Source organism: Pseudophryne corroboree, chromosome 12 (genome assembly GCF_028390025.1).
Source record: "Pseudophryne corroboree isolate aPseCor3 chromosome 12, aPseCor3.hap2, whole genome shotgun sequence".
Lineage (NCBI taxonomy): Eukaryota > Metazoa > Chordata > Amphibia > Anura > Myobatrachidae > Pseudophryne > Pseudophryne corroboree.
This window is the reverse complement of record NC_086455.1, coordinates 89598483-89618756: the sequence shown is the minus strand read 5'-3', so window position 1 is coordinate 89618756 and position 20274 is coordinate 89598483. Positions and strand designations below refer to the sequence as shown.

Below are 20274 nucleotides of genomic sequence, written 5' to 3'. Positions count from 1 at the left end.
AGAGGTTCAAACGGATACTCTTTCAAGGCCTCCAGAACCACTCACAAATCCCAAGGAGCCACTGGTGGTACATAAGGAGGTTGGATCCGTAACACCCCCTGAGTGAAAGTATGAACATCAGGCAGGGTAGCAATCTTTCTCCGAAACCATACAGACAAGGCAGAAATGTGAACCTTGGGGGCGTGGCCTGGCAGTGGAGAGAGGAAGACGCCTTGAGCCCGGGCTCCTGCCTATGCTGGGTTTTGAAGCCCTTTCTGCCCCTTATCCTGCCCTTTGGCTCGCATCACTGGGTCACTGAGATCCTGCTGTATTAGGTGAGGCGGGTTGCGGAGCCAGCGGGCACCCCCTGTGCCCGTGCGGGTTGCGGCCTGCTTACCTGAAGGAAGCCGGGGACTTGAGTGGAGCTGTGACCGGACCGGAAGTGACGAGGCGGGACCCCATACGAGAAGGAGGTATGGAGGTAGCTCATCGTTTTCCCTCCCTGCGGTCTCCTCACCGGCTCTGTGCCTGCCCGTCTGAGGGGATCTCCGCAGCATTAACCGCGACCCCCGCTGAGATGCCCGACGAAGCGGGAGAGCGGCTGCGCTGCCCGTTCTGCCCGCGGCGGCCGCTGCTGTCCGCCCCCAGCGCTGATCTACTGCTACACATGACGAGGATCCCGGGGCTCCCAATGCACAAACCGCTGACACCACCTATGATTCCGGGGGGCACACAGCATTGCAGTTCCAGAGGCCTGTGACTGGAACCTGATGGCGCCATTTTATTTGCTGGCAAACGGCCAGTACTGAGGTAAAAGTGCCTTGCTCCACAGTTTCCTCATCCCTACACAGCTCCACATCTGTATACCTCTCTATATGAGACATACTCTCTGCTCCCTCGTTCCCGGGTATCTATTACGCAGCCTTAAAGGGAGAAGTCAGGCATCATTATTGGGAAACTCCAGGCGCTTCCCTTACCCTGCATATCCATCTGGCTGACCCACCCCTCGCTGCACTCGGCTACTGGGTGCCACGGGGAGACTCGCCTCTGCCTGGGCCGGGCTGATGTAACATAGATGTGATGTCTGAGACTCTCCCTCACTCCTGATGCTGTGATCCCGCCCCTGGCGCATATATCAAGACGAGATAGGTTTATCTATCCTCCTGCTTCCGATTTCTCTTGTCAACGACTACCGCGGTGGAGTATACCCTCTGGGATAATGCCGCCTAAACGCCAAAAAGACCCGACCCTGGTTCGCCCGGTCGCTTTCTTCAAGCAGTCTCCGGCATCCCGAGCCTGAAAAGTCCTGCTGTGTCGGATCCCCTCTCCAAGCACGTCCCGGGAAGCGACAACGTGTCTATGGCTTCCCGTGTGAATCAAACAAAACTCTCTCAACTAGATGACGATGCACCTCTCACACTCAGCTCTATGCGGCAACTCCTGGCTTCCTTCAAAGATGATATTACGATGGAAGTTAAGACGGCGCTCCAGTGCTGCCAGCAAACGGTCGATGCCATAGGCCAACGTACGGATCACCTAGAGAATAAGTGTGAGGAGGTGGTGAAGTCTCACAATGAGGTGATTAATCAACTTGAAGAGCTACAAGCTGAGGTCGCGGACCTAAGACGGAAGACCTGTGACCTTGAGGACAGTCACGCCGTAACAATGTAAAACTCCGCGGCATCCCAGAAACGGTTTCCAACTCAGAGCTTAAACAATTTGCAACAGACCTCTTCATGACTCTTCTTCCTACCAGCTCTATTGATGATTTCCTCATTGATCGTATCAATCGCCTACCGAAAGCTAGAAACGCCCCGAAGGACGCTCCGAGAGACACTTTGATGAGGATGCATTACTTCAATGAGTAAATCCTGCGGGCAGCGATGCGCCTGGATCTGCTGGCCATGACCTTGGGAGATATACAAGTGTACGGAGACCTTTCGGCGGCTACTCTGGCGATGCGGCGCTCATTCTGTCCGGTGACCGAAAAAAATTGCTTGTTAGACGAAACGGTGTCATGCACGCGATAATCACGCCGGAGGCTGGCTTGAAACTGTTAGATTCCTGGAAGAGGGAGGATTCACCTGAAAAGGCACCTACAACCCTCAAATTGGCTCAAGAGTGGTCAACTGCCGGCAAATGACTGTAGAGATTATTTACTTCACCCAGGTTGTTTGTAATAGCCGAACTTGATCTTCTTGAGGGCCTTCACCTTGCCCTCCCTGGCAGTGCTTCGGGATAATCACGGAGCGAGATTTATATTTATGCATAAGTGTGGTATAAGTTTAGTTTAGGATGCTTACAATGTATTATCTTGACTATAACCTTGTTGCTCTATGTTTGCCTTGCACTCCATCAGTGATGTTCTTGCTTCTCCTAACGCTATATGCGTTGATCCTAGCGTGGTCCGGGAAATGGCATTTACCCTATGTCTCCTTGATGTTGTTATTATATGTTGATAGTTCTAGGAGTGGGGGGGTGTCTCCCCGCACCTCGCCACGACCCCATGTGTTGCCTATTTAGGCAACCCTGTTTGGCATCCTTGTGGTGCCCGCTCTGTTTTCCTTTCTTTCTGTTTCTCCCACCTTCCCTGTTTTCCCTGTCTCTCCAAGTTTTGTACACAAGTACTCACATAGGTCCCGATATACAGTCTATGTATGTAGATTGAATTTTGCATTGCTCATTGACATGCCTAATGGTTAATGTTCTTTCCTTAAACGTGAAAGGGCTGAATTCGCCCAATAAACGGCGACTAGCCTTGCGCCATTTTGCCAAATGTAAGGTGCACATAGTGGCCATACAAGAGACCCACTTCATGTCTATGTCACCCCCCTCCCTTAAAGATAACAAATTCCCCACTTGTTATTCGTCCAACGGCCCGAAGAAAAAAGCTGGGGTTGCTATTTTATTTTCTAATGCATGTGATTTCTCTCTAGATCACCAAATTAAAGACCAAGAGGGTAGATATCTTATCCAGACAGGTAAACTGGAAGACAGGCCGGTCACTGTGGCCACGCTGTATGCTCCTAATACCAAACAAATACCTTTCTTTAGGAAATTCTTTAAAACCCTTCAGATGCACTTATCGGGTGCTTTATTATTGCTGGGGGACTTTAACATGGTTCTTGACCCCACGGTAGGTAAATCTTTAGCCCGCTCTACCTCCAGTGCAAGCTCGCTGCGGGATAGCTCCCATGCCTTTCGGAATATATTACATGAATATGACCTCTACGATGTCTGGAGAGCTATAAACCCGACCTGTAGGGATTACTCATTTTTGTCCCCGGTACATGGCTCTTTCTCTAGGATCGATCTAGCAATATCGGATAAATGGACCCTCCAACAGGTTTCAAAGGCTTCTATCCTGCCAGTATCATGGTCCGATCACTCTGCCCTCTCTGTCCATTGGGACCCCCGCCGCATGAGATCCTCTCCTACCTTTATGGCGCCTTGGGGACTATCTCCTCTCAAATGCGGATGCTAACCGGTCTATTACACAGGCCCTTTCCCTGTACATCGAACCCAATGTCCCGGCCGACACGTCCGTATTTACACACTGGTGTGCCCTTAAAGCGGTGGTTAGGGGAGCGGCAATCCAGGCGGCTGCCTATATTCGTAGGACCTCCCGGGAAAAACAGTTAGAACTCAAAGCCAGTCTTAAAGACTTAGACGCCCTACTCAAGCAGAACCCTTCTAATAGGTTCAGAAATGAGATGAATAAATTGGCCTTAACTGAGGTCCACAAAAACCTTTTCCGATTGCGACAAAAGTTTTATACGCAGGGGGACAGGGCAGGTAGAATGCTTGCACGCAAGCTGAGGGGGAAAAATGCTAAGAGAGGGTGAAATCCATTATCAATTTAAATAACATCAAAATAACCTACCCGTCAGATATTGCTGACTCCTTCGCTACATACTACTCCTCCCTCTATAATTTAAAAGACGATGTATCTATCCCACAACCCACACCAGCTAATATTGCGGCCTTTTTGAAAGATGTCCATCTCCCCTCCATCGACTCAACTACATTACAGGCTTTAAGCCAACCCTGGTCCCGTACGGAAATTAACCAGGCTATAGACTCACTCCTGTTGGACAAAGCTCCAGGCCCTGACGGGTTCAAAAATAAATTCTATAAATGCTTGAAAGACACTCTTACTCCAGTTTTGGATGGAGTCTATAATCATGCCTCCTCCGTCGGGAATTTCCCGGTAGAAATGTTGGAGGCTCGTGTAGTTGCCTTTCCCAAGCCAGGGAAGAACCCCGCTATGATGCCTAATTACCGCCCCATAGCTCTATTAAATACTGATTTAAAAATCTATGCAAAACTAGTGGCCAACAGGCTTAACCCCCTGCTTCCCTCGCTCATCCATTGTGATCAAGTGGGTTTTGTCCCTTGCAGACAATCCCCCCGATAATACGAGGCGGGTAATAAACATGCTAGACACCTTCTCTTTGTCAGATTCTCCATTATTGTTGCTTTCACCGGACGCGGAGAAGGCGTTCGATCGCCTTCACTGGGGGTACTTACAGGCGGTTCTTTGTAAGTTTGGTCTTACCGCCAGGGTTCTCTCCTCCATTTTGGCTTTATATTCTCATCCCTCAACAAGAGTGTGTGTGAATGGACTACTCTCCTCTTCTTTTAGGATCACGAATCGCACTCGCCAAGGGTGCCCCCTGTCCCTGCTAGTATTTGCTCTGGCAATAGAGCCCTTGGCAAAGAAAATAAGATCTTCGCCCCTGATTGAAGGAGTGGAATATCTGGGACGATCACATAAGATATGTCTATTCGCGGACGATGTCCTCCTGACACTCACTACTCCTACAACCTCCCTGCGAGCTTTACACACACTCTTGACTGAATACTCGGCTGTATCCTATTATAAACTTAATAATACCAAGACGGAGGCACTTCCTATTAACTTTCCACCTCCCCTCTTATCCGCGCTGAAAGCTTCCTACTCGTATTCCTGGCAGGATAGAAGCCTCAAATATTTGGGGATTCATATCACCCAGAAGTTGGACGATTTGATCTCCGCTAACTACCCCCCCGCTATTGCGTAAAATGACAACTCTAGTCTCTGACTGGATGATGCATCATGTCTCATGGTTAGGGCGAATAGCTGCACTGAAGATGACGGTCCTCCCCAGGCTCATGTATCTATTTCGGGCCATCCCTCTCCTCCTACCCAACTATCTTTTGTCTAAATTTAATGCTATATTCAACTCTTATGTATGGAAAGGTAAGAAACTGAGGTTAGCCAGGAAAACAATGATCCGGCCCAAACGAGAAGGGGGTTTAGCATATCCAGATTTACATTCCTATCAACTAGCATGCCGACTTGCGCAAATAGGAGCCTGGTATTCACATCCTCCATATAAATCGTGGGTCCAACTCGAACAAGGGCTCGTTGCCCCGCTCCCCCTGACTGATGGTTTGCTACTCCTGAAGTCGGAGGGCAAACTACTAACCACTAGATCTCTCTATGTCCAATTTGCTCGGAGGGCATGGTTGGAAGTGGTGCATAGAGGAAGCGTTATAACCCACCCCTGCTCTCTCACTGACGGGCATAGCCTCCTTGATCCCTGACTTGAGATTCGATTCCTGGACATTGAGGGGAATTCTGTCTCTGCAGGATATAATGGTGAATAATACTCTCCTTTCTTTTGCCCAGATACAGGATAGATTCCTGCTGCCACACAGGGAATTTTATAAATATTTGCAACTCAGACATTGGCTCCACGGGGGCTCAGCATCCCCCCACACCCTATCCTCCTTACCCAAACTTGTTCAGAAGTTCCTGGATACCGGGGAGGGCAGGGGAGGCATCACTAAATGGTATAACTACATTATCAACCCCCAACAACTGTAGAAAGCCCCCTTTTAAGCGAATTGGGAGGCGGACCTTAGGTGTTCAGTCTCGGAGGAGGAATGGGAGACGATTTTCCGATCCTGCTATACAGTATCTAAATGTATATCACATATAAAGTTATCCTATAAACTCCTCCACCGTTTATATTTCACCCCATCCCGCTTACATGCGATGCAACCCTCCACACCCAATCTGTGCTGGCGTAACTGTGGTAAGGTCGGAACCTTAATGCATATCTTCTGGGACTGCCCAGTGCTTACCCCGCTGTGGGACTCTGTCTTCCACCTTTTAGAATTGGTGCTGGGCCTCTATATAACTCCCCACCCACGACTGGCTCTCCTTCACCTATATTATGGCGACTTATCGCCAGGCGATCGTTACGTCCTAGGCCATATTCTTATCTCCACCAAACTCCTAATTGCTCGCCAATGGCGCTCCACCGGGGTTCCACATATAACGGCGATAGAGAGGGCCGTACAGTCACATTGCGAATTTGAGACAGCGGGAGTGGCCTATGCCTCTACCCCATCCTGCCCACTGCTCCGCTGGTATTCGTGGTCTACCTATTGGCACAATCGCCCACCAGATCCCACACCCCCTCATGACACTTAGGACTGTAGATTACCATTTTATTATGTATTTTCTGTGAGAAGGATCTAGCCTCACGTTGTTTTCATGTATGATGTTTTCCTTAATATTCTCTATGCAATTATGCTTTTTGCTGAACAGTCTTTGTACCCCCCTAACCCTTCCCCTTCCCCTTTTTTCTTTTCTGTACCCCTCTCCCTCCTGCTTTTGTTCACCCGCAAAATAATAAAAATTAATATAAAAAAAAAAAGAAATGTGAACCTTGAGGGATGCCAGATGAAGGCCTAAGTCCAGGCCCTGTTGTAGGAAGGCCAAAAGTTTGGCCGTACTAAACTTGTAAGCGTCATGATTGTTAGATGCGCACCAAGCAAAGTAAGAATTCCACCCACTTTGGTAAATCCGAGCAGAAGCTCGCTTACAGGCCTTCAACATAGTATGAATGACCGCGTCAGAAAAACTCTTGGCCCTCAAGACGGAAGCTTCAAGAGCCACACCGTCAAAGCCAGTCGGGCCAAATCCTAGTAAACACAAGGGCCTTGAACGAGGAGGTCTGGTCGTTGTGGAAGTAGAAGGGGACGCTCTATCGAGAGACCCTGTAGATCTGAGAACCTGTGCCGTCTGGGCCACGCCGAACTGATCAGAAGCAGGGTTCCTTCCTTAGTACTCTGGGCAGGAGTGACACCGGAGGGAACACATAAGGCAGCTGAAAGCTCCATGGGATTGCCAGTGCATCTACAAATGCCGCTTGAGGATCCCTTATCCTTGCTCCGAAGACCGGTACCTTGTGATTGTGTCGAGACGCCATCAAGTCCACATCTAGAAGGCCCCACTTGTCCATGAGGAGTTGAAATACTTCTGGATGGAGGCTCCACTCTCCGGTGTGTACGTCCTGACGACTGAGAAAGTCCGCTTCCCAGTTGACCCCCGGAATGAACACTGCCGATATGGCTGGCAGATGGTGTTCCGCCCATTGAAGAATCCTTGACACTTCCCTCATCGCCATGCGGCTTCGAGTGCCGCCCTGATGATTTATGTACGCCACCGTGGTGGCGTTGTCCGATTGTACTTGAACAGGTCTGTTCTGTATCAAATGCTGGTCCAAGTTCAGTGCATTGAACACCGCCCGCAGTTCCAGAATGTTTATTGGGAGGAGAGACTCCTCCTTGGTCCACCGGCCCTGAAGGGAGTGTTGCTCCAACACCACGCCCCAACCCCTCAGACTGGTATCCGTCGTCAGAAGGACCCAGTTGGAGATCCAGAAGGGACGACCCCCGCTCAATCGGTGGTCTTGAAGCCACCAGCTCAGTGACAGACTGACCTCCGGAGATGAGGAGATCATTTGAGACCTGATTCGGTGAGGCAGGACATCCCACTTGGCCGGAATCAACTTCTGTAGAGGGCGGGAGTGGAATTGAGCGTACTCAACCTTGTCGAAGGCCGACACCATGAGACCTAGCACTTGCATTGCCGAATGTATCAACACTTGCGGACGAGATAGGAAGCATCGAATCTTGTCCTGAAGTTTCAGGATCTTCTTCTGAGACAAGAACAACCGCTGGTTGTGAGTGTCCAACAATGCCCCCAGGTGTACCATGCTCTGAGCAGGGACCAGGGAAGATTTCTTCCAGTTGATGAGCCACCCGTGACTTTGCATAAACTGGATTGTCACATCCAAATGACGTAGGAGAATTTCTGGGGAGTTTGCCAGGATCAGTAAGTAGTCTAGATACTTGAGGATCCTGATCCCCTGACGGCGTAGCACAACCGTCATTACCGCCATGACTTTAGTGAATACCCGCGAAGCCATGGCCAAACTAAAGGGTAACGCCCGAAACTGGTAATGAAGGTTGCCCACCACAAACCTCAGGTACTGCAGATGTGACATTGAAATAGGACTATGCAGGTAGGACTATGCATCCTGTATGTCCAGGGAGACCATATAGTCCCCAGGCTCCAAGGCCAGAACAATAGAGTGTAGAGTTTCCATACGAAACTTGGAGACTCCCACATACTTGTTCAAAGACTTGAGATTGAGATTGGGCCGCGAGGACTCGTTCAGTTTTGGGACTAGAAGCAGCGGTGAATAGTACCCCTTGCCTCTCTGAGCCAGAGGCACCTGTACTACCACTCCTGTGTCCAGGAAGGACTGCACCACCGAATGAAGAGTTTTTGCCTTATCCGGATACGAAGGGACGTCTGTCAGGCAAAATCGATGAGGGGGACGTTTCTCGAAGGATACGGCGTAACCTCGAGTGACGACTTACCGTACCCAGGCATCGGAAGTGGTCTTCAACCATTCCTGGGTAAACCCTAGAAGTTGGACCCCCACCCTGGGGGCCCGCCCCGTCGTGCGGCAGGCTTGTCTGTTTTGGAAGCAGGCTGACGGGCAGTCCAGGCCCGCTTGGATCTGGGCTTAACAGGTTTGGAAGTATGAGCTTGTTTCGGGTACGCCTGACCTTTTGCCTTTCCTGGAGGACGAAAGGAACGAGAGAAGGTACTTTTAGCCTTCGGCGCCGAAGGTGCCGTACTCGGTAGGCAAGCTGTTTTAGCAGAAGCTAAGTCAGCCACGATCTTATTGAGGTCTTCTCCGAAAAGAATGTCTCCCTTGAAAGGAAGTACCGCCAGGATTTTCTTAGAATCCAGATCCACAGACGAGGATCTCAACCAAAGGATACGTCAAGCTAAGATGGACGTAGTCGCAGCCTTGGCCGCCAGCACCCCGGCATCGGAAGCCGCCTCCTTAAGATATTGAGAAGCCATGGTAATATATGAGAGACATTGTCTAGCATGATCAGAAGCGTTGGAAGGCAACTCCGCCTCCAGCTCCTGAGCCCATGCTTCAACAGCTTCAGCAGCCCATGTCGCTGCAATGGTTGGCCTATGCACAGCCCCTGTTAGGGTGTAAATCGCCTTTAAATAACCCTCCACACGTCTCTCCGTCGGTTCCTTCAGAGAGGTGACGGTAGTCACTGGCAGAGCTGAGGAAACTACCATTCTTGCAACATGGGAATCTACAGGCGGAGGCATTTCCCAATTTTTACATAGCTCCGCAGAGAGAGGATAGCGAGCCAACATTTTCTTATGCGGCATGAACTTTGTTCCTGGATTTTCACAGGATTCCTGACGTATGTCAGCCAGGTGTTGAGAATGAGGCAAAACTTGTTTAACCACTTTCTTACGTTTAAATCTGTCCGGATTTTTAGACACAGGCTGAGGTTCCGGTTCATCAAAAAATTGAAGAATCAGCCTGATAGCCTCAATCAAATCAGGGACATCCACCTGTGACCGTCCCTCCTCATCTGAAGCATCAGAGTCAGTGTCTGTGGGGTCAGTGTATGCGCCATCCTCATCAGAGGAAGTGTCCGGAACAGTGGTGGATTGTGAGGAAGTAGCAGCCCGTTTAGAAGACGCCTTAGTCTTAGGCAGGTGAGAGTTAGACTTCTTTTTAGTCAGTGATTGGTTCAAGTGCTGTAACTGAGATGAGATCTGATCTGATCTGCCCATGGCGGATTGACAGCAGGGACCATAAACCGCTGTACTGGCACAGGCGGTCCCACAGGGAGGTGTAAGTTTAGTTACCAGCATATTTAATAACGTGGCGAAGGTAGCCCAGGGCGGATCATTGTGGACCACCGTTGCTACAAACCCACTGGGGGGCAAAGAACCTCCCAGAACCTGAACTCTCTGCTGCCATGTTTTCCTCAAATGTGTCTGCAGCATCACCTTCACTAAATGTGGGATAAGCCCCAGTTCCGTTGCCCCTTGCAGCTGACATAATAAGAAGCTCAATATCAGGCAGCCTAGTACAATATTAGCAGCACTATATCTAGCAAGAACTCCGAGTGTAGTGTTATCGGCATGAACCGAGAACCCAAGAGATATATGGTGACCGGAAATCACAGAGAAAAATACACAGTAAGTATATCTTGTGAAACACCTATATAGTCTAATAAACCTAACGCACTTCGCCCCCTCAGGTTACAGAATATAGGGGTAGCAGGCTGAGCGAAATACACGAAATGGCAGTCACTCAACAGCTACATGCACACACACAGAAAGCCACAATGTACAATGCAGAAGTTATATCATACAATAAGACTGCACTGGACTAGCAATACAAAGTAATACTCAGTATAAGTATATATACACTGCTCAAAAAAATAAAGGGAACACTAAAATAACACATCCTAGATCTGAATGAATGAAATATTCTTATTAAATACTTTGTTCTTTACATAGTTGAATGTGCTGACAACAAAATCACACAAAAATTATCAATGGAAATCAAATTTATTAACCCATGGAGGTCTGGATTTGGAGTCACCCTCAAAATTAAAGTGGAAAAACACACTACAGGCTGATCCAACTTTGATGTAATGTCCTTAAAACAAGTCAAAATGAGGCTCAGTAGTGTGTGTGGCCTCCACGTGCCTGTATGACCTCTCTACAACCCACACAAGTGGCTCAGGTAGTGCAGCTCATCCAGGATGGCACATCAATGCGAGCTGTGGCAAGAAGGTTTGCTGTGTCTGTCAGCGTAGTGTCCAGAGCATGGAGGCGCTACCAGGAGACAGGCCAGTACATCAGGAGACGTGGAGGAGGCCGTAGGAGGGCAACAACCCAGCAGCAGGACCGCTACCTTTGCCTTTGTGCAAGGAGGAACAGGAGGAGCACTGCCAGAGCCCTGCAAAATGACCTCCAGCAAGCCACAAATGTGCATGTGTCTACTCAAACGATCAGAAACAGACTCCATGAGGGTGGTATGAGGGCCCGACGTCCACAGGTGGGGGTTGTGCTTACAGCCCAACACCGTGCAGGACATTTGGCATTTGCCAGAGAACACCAAGATTGGCAAATTTGCCACTGGCGCCCTGTGCTCTTCACAGATGAAAGCAGGTTCTCACTGAGCACATGTGACAGACATGACAGAGTCTGGAGACGCCAAGGAGAATGTTCTGCTGCCTGCAACATCCTCCAGTATGACTGGTTTGGCAGTGGGTCAGTAATGGTGTGGGGTGGCATTTCTTTGGGGGGCCGCACAGCCCTCCATGTGCTCGCCAGAGGTAGCCTGACTGCCATTAGGTACCGAGATGAGATCCTCAGACCCCTTGTGAGACCATATGCTGGTGTGGTTGGCCCTTGGTTCCTCCTAATGCAAGACAATGCTAGACCTCATGTGGCTGGAGTGTGTCAGCGGTTTCTGCAAGACGAAGGCATTGATGCTATGGACTGACCCGCCCGTTCCCCAGACCTGAATCCAATTGAGCACATCTGGGACATCATGTCTCGCTCCATCCACCAACGCTACGTTGCACCACAGACTGTCCAGGAGTTGGCGGATGCTTTAGTCCAGGTCTGGGAGGAGATCCCTCAGGAGACCATCCGCCACCTCATCAGGAGCATGCCCAGGCATTGTAGGGAGGTCATACAGGCACGTGGAGGCCACACACACTACTGAGCCTCATTTTGACTTGTTTAAAGGACATTACATCAAAGTTGGATTAGCCTGTAGTGTGTTTTTCCACTTTAATTTTGAGGGTGACTCCAAATCCAGACCTCCATGGGTTAATAAATTTGATTTCCATTGATAATTCTGTGAAATCAAACTGTCCACTTAGGAAGCAACACTGATTGAAAATCAATTTCACATGCTGTTGTGCAAATGGAATAGACAACAGGTGGAAATTATAGGCAATTAGCAAGACACCCCCAATGAAGGAGTTGTATTGCAGGTGGTGACCACAGACCACTTCTCAGCTCCTATGCTTTCTGGCTGATGTTTTGGTCACTTTTAAAAGCTGGCGGTGCTTTCACTCTAGTGGTAGCATGAGACGGAGTCTACAACCCACACAAGTGGCTCAGGTAGTGCAGCTCATCCAGGATGGCACATCAATGCGAGCTGTGGCAAGAAGGTTTGCTGTGTCTGTCAGCGTAGTGTCCAGAGCATGGAGGCGCTACCAGGAGACAGGCCAGTACATCAGGAGACATAGAGGAGGCCGTAGGAGGGCAACAACCCAGCAGCAGGACCGCTACCTCCGCCTTTGTGCAAAGAGGAACAGGAGGAGCACTGCCAGAGCCCTGCAAAATGACCTCCAGCAAGCCACAAATGTGCATGTGTCTACTCAAACGATCAGAAACAGACTCCATGAGGGTGGTATGAGGGCCCGACGTCCACAGGTGGGGGTTGTGCTTCCAGCCCAACACCGTGCAGGACGTTTGGCATTTGCCAGAGAACACCAAGATTGGCAAATTCGCCACTGGCAGGGCGTGCTCTTCACAGATGAAAGCAGGTTCTCACTGAGCACATGTGACAGACGTGACAGAGTCTGGAGACGCCAAGGAGAACGTTCTGCTGCCTGCAACATCCTCCAGCATGATCGGTTTGTCAGTGGGTCAGTAATGGTGTGGGGTGGCATTTCTTTGTGGGGCCCCACAGCCCTCCATGTGCTCACCAGAGGTAGCCTGACTGCCATTAGGTACCGAGATTAGATCCTCAGACCCCTTGTGAGACCATATGCTGGTGCGGTTGGCCCTGGGTTCCTCCTAATCCAAGACAATGCTAGACCTCATGTGGCTGGAGTGTGTCAGCAGTTCCTGCAAGATGAAAGCATTGATGCTATGGACTGGCCCGCCCGTTCCCCAGACCTGAATCCAATTGAGCACATCTGGGACATCATGTCTCGCTCCATCCACCAACGCCACGTTGCACCACAGACTGTCCAGGAATTGGCGGATGCTTTAGTCCAGGTCTGGGAGGAGATCCCTCAGGAGACCATCCGCCACCTTATCAGGAGCATGCCCAGGCGTTGTAGGGAGGTCATACAGGCACGTGGAGGCCACACACACTACTGAGCCTCATTTTGACTTGTTTTAAGGACATTACATCAAAGTTGGATAAGCCTGTAGTGTGTTTTTCCACTTTAATTTTGAGTGTGACTCCAAATCCAGACCTCCATGGGTTAATAAATTTGATTTCCATTGATAATTTTTGTGTGATTTTGTTGTCAGCACATTCAACTATGTAAAGAACAAAGTATTTAATAAGAATATTTAATTCATTCAGATCTAGGATGTGTTATTTTAGTGATCCCTTTATTTGTTTGAGCAGTGTGTATATATATGTATGTATGTGTATATATATGTATGTATGTGTATATATATGTATGTATATATATATATATATATATATATATGAAGAAAGTCCAGCACTCTCATCAGAAAATCCTACAGTGGGGTGCACTATACAGGTTTCTCCCCATTCAGAGCGATTCCAGTATATAGACAAAGTCCAAGAAATAGGCACTCTCCAAGTCACTTCAGAAATATGCTTAGAACGTTTTTACACCATACTCACAGTACCAATAAATGCAAGGCTTCACAGGGTTTGCATACAGACATTGTGTGTATTTCTTGGACTCTCTCTCTCTCTCTCTCTCTCTCTCTCTCTCTATATATATATATATATATATATATATATATATATAATGTCCGCACTCCATATAATAGGGGATCCAACAGCGGGGTGCTCCAATAAAGATACTAGATCCAAGTATATAAAATTGTTTGAATTGCGCACTCACCATTTGAGGAATAAAAAGTTCTTTATTGATAGGCAAAATACTCACAAAAAACTACATAGCAGAAAGTGCATATGTGCAAAGTCGACGTTTCGGTCCACTAAGGACCATCATCAGGACAGGCAACAGAACATCCTTGAGGCAGCTCAGCAAAAGCAGAATGAACTGTGTTCCATAACATGAGGGTATTTAAACCCTGGAGCATTACCCATAAACACTCTGTGCTGCACCAGTGCACCATGGGACATAAAACACTAATAAAGCATAATAGGCTGTATAAACAATACTAACTGCAGTGTAAAACATATGACTTAAACAGTAGAGTATAAAGTGGCACGCTAAACAAACTCTATAATGTATAACTTAGCAATAAGTTGTTAATTAATGCCAGCTTCCAAAACGGGAACAGGAAGTACCATGCGTACCACTGTACTGTGGAACGCATGCCAACCGCAATAGTACTCAACCGCCGAAAGCGGAAGTGACCTAACCGAAAGTATTGTGCGCTCCACGCACGGTGAAACGCAAATACAGGAAGTAGCTTCAGCTCCGTTATCAACAGCGCTGAACTAGAAGCGGATACCACATTTAATATGTCAAAGTCCAACACAACAATATATAAGTATAGGATCGAGGCTGATATGATGGGTTTCCTAAAAGTTGAACATCCCATTTTCCCTATCCTATACACCTTACCTAAGATTCATAAATCCCTTGTGGATCCACCAGGGCGACCCATCATATCAGCCCGTGGATCCCTGTTACAACCATTAGCACAGTTCGATGATGCTTTTCTTCAACCAATTGTAACTTCTCTACCTAGTTATTTGAGAGATACAGGTCATTTTCTTGAAGGGATGGCTGGATTGGGTACTTTTACCGCAAAATGTGTTATTAGCCACACTTGATGTAAATTCCCTTTATACTGTTATTCCACACGATGAGGGATTGGCATCTGTAGCTTCTGCTTTAAGGTCATTTCCACCAAAAGGGCCACCCTCTGAATTTTTGTTAGACCTTACGCGTCTAGTTTTGACTAACAATCATTTCCTCTATAGCGGTGCCTATTATATGCAAACTACGGGCATTGCTATGGGGTCGAACTTGGCGCAGGCTTACGCCAACCTTTATATGGCAAGTTATGAATAAAAATACATTCTGCCTTTATTTGGTTCTTCGTTACTATGCTATAACAGGTTTATCGATGATTTATTTGTACTTTGGTTTGGTACTGGCGAACAATTTACCACAATGGTCAATTACCTTAATTATTTAGATACCCCCATTAGATTTACAAGTAGGGTTGATCCGATCAGTATTAATTTTTTGGACGTCACCCTTTTTCGACATGGTGACACATTGGCCACTACCTTATTCAGTAAGGATACAGACGGCAATACACTTCTATTCTCTACGAGTCATCACCCAAGTCCCCTGAAGGAGGGACTTCCTATTTCTCAATTTTTGAGGATATTGAGGATCAACTCAGACCCACACCGTGCTTTAGAACAGATCAGTGAAATGTCATAACGTTTTCTCACACGTGGTTATGCTAAAAAAAAACATCAACAGATGTCTCCAAAAAGCATGGGAAAATGTTTTTGGCAATACTCACATTAAACATTTTCATAATAGTCATGTTATTTTTACAAATACTTATTATTGTATGGCCCATAAAGCCAAAAAGGCCATCACACAACATTGGCCAATTGTGTCAAGTGATCCAAGTCTGAGCAGTCTTGGGGCGGCTTCACCTTTGTGTACATACCGACGAGGTCCTAATTTAAGGAATATGTTAATGCGTCCCCTACTACAGCCACGGAAGAACCAGGGAACTTGGTTACCAGGTAGGAGGACCGGCTGCTTCAGATGTGCAGACTGCACGACCTGTCGTTCAATGCTTACTGGGTCATATTTTACCCATCCACACAGTGGTAAAAAAATACGCATCAAACATCACCTATACTGCCAGATGAGTTTCATCATTTATCTACTTGTTTGCCCTTGCGGACTTATGTATGTTGGCATGACGAAGCGTACCTTTAGGGACCGCATGGCTAACCATAGACCATCGATAAGAGCGACCCTTGATACTGGTGTGTCGGATAAACCAGTAGCAAGGCACTGTTTTGAGGCTACACATTCAATAGCCAGCATCAGATGTATGCTAATTGATCACATCCCGATTGACATCAGAGGTGGTGATCGATTGAAGAAATTGAGAGAATGTGAAGCACGGTGGATTTATACACTTGATACTGTTCAGCCACGTGGGCTTAATGAACATAATCATTATAATATCCTGCTTTAATTATTAGTTACTTGGCTAAGCTATGTCCTTTTCTTGTTCAAGTTTCCTTCCCTTTTTTGATATTTTTTCTTTCTCTTTTTTAATGTGACAGAGGTGACCTTAGTGTTAGATTACTGTTTATATATGTTTGTTTGTCTATCCTAGTATTGTTATGCAAATCGGGTATTATATTACCTGGAACATTACCATATTAATTCTGGTGCATTTTCCTACAATAATATGAATGAAACACACTATGCTATTTATTGAATTTCTAACACACAGTTGTACGTGGGTTGCTTATTTACTTATAATATATATTGTTGTGTTGGACTTTGAAATATTAAATGTGGTATCCGCTTCTAGTTCAGCGCTGTTGATAACGGAGCTGAAGTTACTTCCTGTATTTGCGTTCCACCGCGTGTGGAACGCACAGTACTTCCGGTTAGGTCACTTCCGCTTTTGGCGGTTGAGTACTGTTGCGGTTGGCGTACGTTCCACAGTACAGTGGTACGCATGGTACTTCCTGTTCCCGTTTTGGAAGCAGGCATTAATAAACACTTATTGCTAAGTTATACATTATAGAGTTTGTTTAGCGTGCCACTTTATACTCTACTGTTTAAGTCATATGTTTTACACTGCAGTTAGTATTGTTTATACAGCCTATTATGCTTTATTAGTGTTTTATGGCCCATGGTGCACTGGTGCAGCACAGAGTGTTTATGGCAGAGGTTCCCAAACTGTGTGCCGTGGCTCCCTGGGGTGCCCTGGGACACTTGCAGGGGTGCCCTGGGTTGGTGGTCCAGGACCAATTCAAATTATTCATGGTCAATATAATAGGCAAAACCAGTGCTGGTGGCTGCCAGTCATAAAATATGTGGCCAAACAGAAGCAAATCTTGTCCCTCACCACACAACTGACCCTAAGGATGACATATAAACGTGATCTACTTAATGTAAAATGTCTTTCTAAATTTCTCAATAAGAAATTTTTGGCCTAGGGGTGCCGTGAAAAAAATTCTGATATTCTAGGGCGCCGTGATTCAAAAAAGTTTGGAAACCACTGGTTTATGGGTAATGCTCCAGGTCTTAAATAGCCTCATGTTATGGAACACAGTTCATTCTGCTTTTTGCTGAGCTGCCTCAAGGATGTTCTGTTGCCTGTCCTGATTGATGGTCCTTAGTGGACCGAAACGTCGACTTTGCACATATGCACTTTCTGCTATGTAGTTTTTTGTGAGTATTTTGCCTATCAATAAAGAACTTTTTATTCATCAAATGGTGAGTGTGCAATTCAAACAATTTTATTTATATATATATATATATATATATATATATATACATTAGATATAGCAAAACACAGCAAATACTGGATGTATATCACAGGTTATTTGTACCACACAACCCTGACTATATGCACTCTTTCTTAACTAACACTGTCCACTGACAGGTAGAATACTTTAGTGTCCTGTAAAATGCACAGCGCTGACGTGCAGGCGGCTTTACAGAGGAGGATTTGCCCAAGCAGTCCCAGGAACAGCGCAGCTCCGTGTTATGGCGGCTGACAGGGAGTGAGGGAGAGAGATGCAGCTCCAGGGCGGGAACATTTGCCTAAATGGCGTCCTGGGGCTGGGGGAGGGACTGCAGGTCAAGCCTTATCCCCCATGCTGGCTTCCCCACCAGGCGCTGCGGGCTGTCAAATAAACGGTTTTATGAAGAGAACCGGACTATGCCCAGTGTCCTGGTGGCTATTGGAGCCCCTGCCCCTTACAGTGTCCACGCCAGCGCGCGCGGCCCACCTCCCATCGGCCGCGCTGGATCGCGATTACAGCGGGCCAAAGAGACCCTCTTACCTCCCTTGTATGCGGCACCGCGATCTTGGAGGACAGCGGCGAGTGTGTGACTAACCAGAAGAACACCGGAGCCTCCGCTGTAATTACCCAGCACCCAGGGCATGGGAGTATACAGCGCCGCTGGGGGAGTGATGGAGCTGCAGCGGGGGATGTCTGACTGACATCCAGACACTGCTGCACCTCTTGAAGTCTTCAGATTTTCTTTTCTTCTGAAATAGCTTTTTCTTTAGGACTGCAGGAGCAGCCCCCATCTGTTGACTGCCTGCTTACTGCAAGGCACCAACTACAAAACTGAGCTCCTTTACACGGAGGCGGGGTTATAGAGGAGGCGGAGCTGTGCATCTTGGGAACAGTCAAAGCTTTGAGCCTGTTGGTGCCTCGGATCAAGATCCTACTCTACACCCCGATGTTATTCCTTGTGGAGCCCAGTGTACCCCGCAGCAGAAAGAAAGATTTTACATTGGCATTTTTGGCAACGCATTTTGCTTTTGGTGATTTTGGTGGGGTTCACTAGCTGAGACAGGGAGAAGAAACAAAAACATCTTGCACTATATGCTGCCGCCTGATAATGCTAGGTATGGTAGACAAGACACACACCTCTCCACTGTAGAAGTACTGGTGGTTTGCATGCAAATGAAAACATAGTGAGGGACTCTAGTTTCCCCTAAAAATTGAATAATTGAGAAATGATCTCTCTGACGCAGGTGTATGGAGAATGTTTGAGAAATACTGTATAGTGGATACATTATATAACGAAACATTCTTAAATCTATACGTATATAACTCAGCTAATGGGGTTGAGAGGGATGAGCTTTTCTCTTTATTACTGATAACTCTTCCTGATAAGGAATGCCCGCTCAGTAAAGGAAATTCTTCCAGGAACAATCTTTTATTTTTCACATTATTCTATAATCCAAATAGTCATAGCATCATGCAGAATTGAAAGATTTGCAGTAATTACTATACAGCATTAGTTATCAAAAGGGGAGATATCTACTAAGCCTTGGAGAGTGATAAAGTGGAGAGAGATAAACTACCATCCATTCAGCTCCTGTCTTTTTTTCAAATAAGCCTGTAACATGGCAGCTAGGAGCTGATTGGTCAGTACTTTATCTCTCTCCACATTTTCACTCTCCAAGGCTTAGTACATCTTACCTATGTCCCAGCTACAACACACAGGAAAATGTGAAGATATTTAATTCTAACATTCTCCGGTTCAGGCAAAAAAGTTCCATAGGTAAATGCTTTTCTCTGAAAATGCTGCATGAGACATACAGTAGGACTTGTATTACATCCCCAATGAGCAATATGTACAGTCACTTTAGTACAGTAATTCCAAGCTGCTGTTCTAATTTACTCATTCTCTTTAGATTTCCCGTAAGATGTTTCATCGTCAGCTGCTTGTACTTCGGCTACAAAATCTAAAGATATTAGATGGCATTGTTGTGACAGCTGATGAAAGAGCGATGGCAGAGATGCACTTCCTGGAGCAACAAGTAAACTCACACTTTTTTCATGTGACTTCATTGTATACTGGACATTAAATATTGCACACAAAAAGTGTAAATATTATTATCCTTTATATCGCGCCACAAGGGATCTGCAGCGCCCAATTACAGAGTACATAAATGAAAAATCAAAACAGGACAATAGTGACTTACAGTTGAAGACAATATAGGACAAGTACAGGGTAAATAAACACTGACATAAGTATCAGGGTGGCAAAAAAACGTGGGATTAGGTGCCGTCAAGGATGGTTTAAGTAAGAGAAGGATAAGCACTTGAGGGTTGAGGGTCCTGCTTGTGAGAGCTTACATTCTAAAGGGAAGGGGCAGTCAGACAGGGGTTGTCAGCGTCCGGGGTCTTACCGGCATTCCGGGGCCGCGAGGTCTGCTGTGCGGGCAGCTTGTGGGCAGCGGTGGAGGAGGGCTGCTGCGGCGGGTCCGCTTGCAGCGGGTAGGCGGTCCACTCGTGGCGGCGGGACGCCGCTGCAGCGGATCGCACCCAAGGGCGGTTGCTAGGAGACCAGGGGCGGGGGAGTGTCTGGGTGCCAGCGGAAAGGTCTGCTTTACTGGGAGCCGCCATGTTGGAGACCAATTCTGAAGCAATAGTGCAG

General features: G+C 47.2%; 1 protein-coding gene across 7 annotated transcripts in view; it reads left to right on the top strand.

The window, feature by feature from the left end:
* LRRC9 (leucine rich repeat containing 9) overlaps window positions 1-20274 on the top strand; it is a 667090-nt gene that overhangs the window by 606781 nt on the left and 40035 nt on the right. For all 7 annotated transcript variants that reach the window (XM_063947768.1, XM_063947765.1, XM_063947766.1 and 4 more), the window contains one exon: window positions 19529-19654. In XM_063947768.1, coding sequence (XP_063803838.1) covers window positions 19529-19654 — 126 coding nt within the window. The remainder of the gene's footprint in view (window positions 1-19528; window positions 19655-20274) is intronic.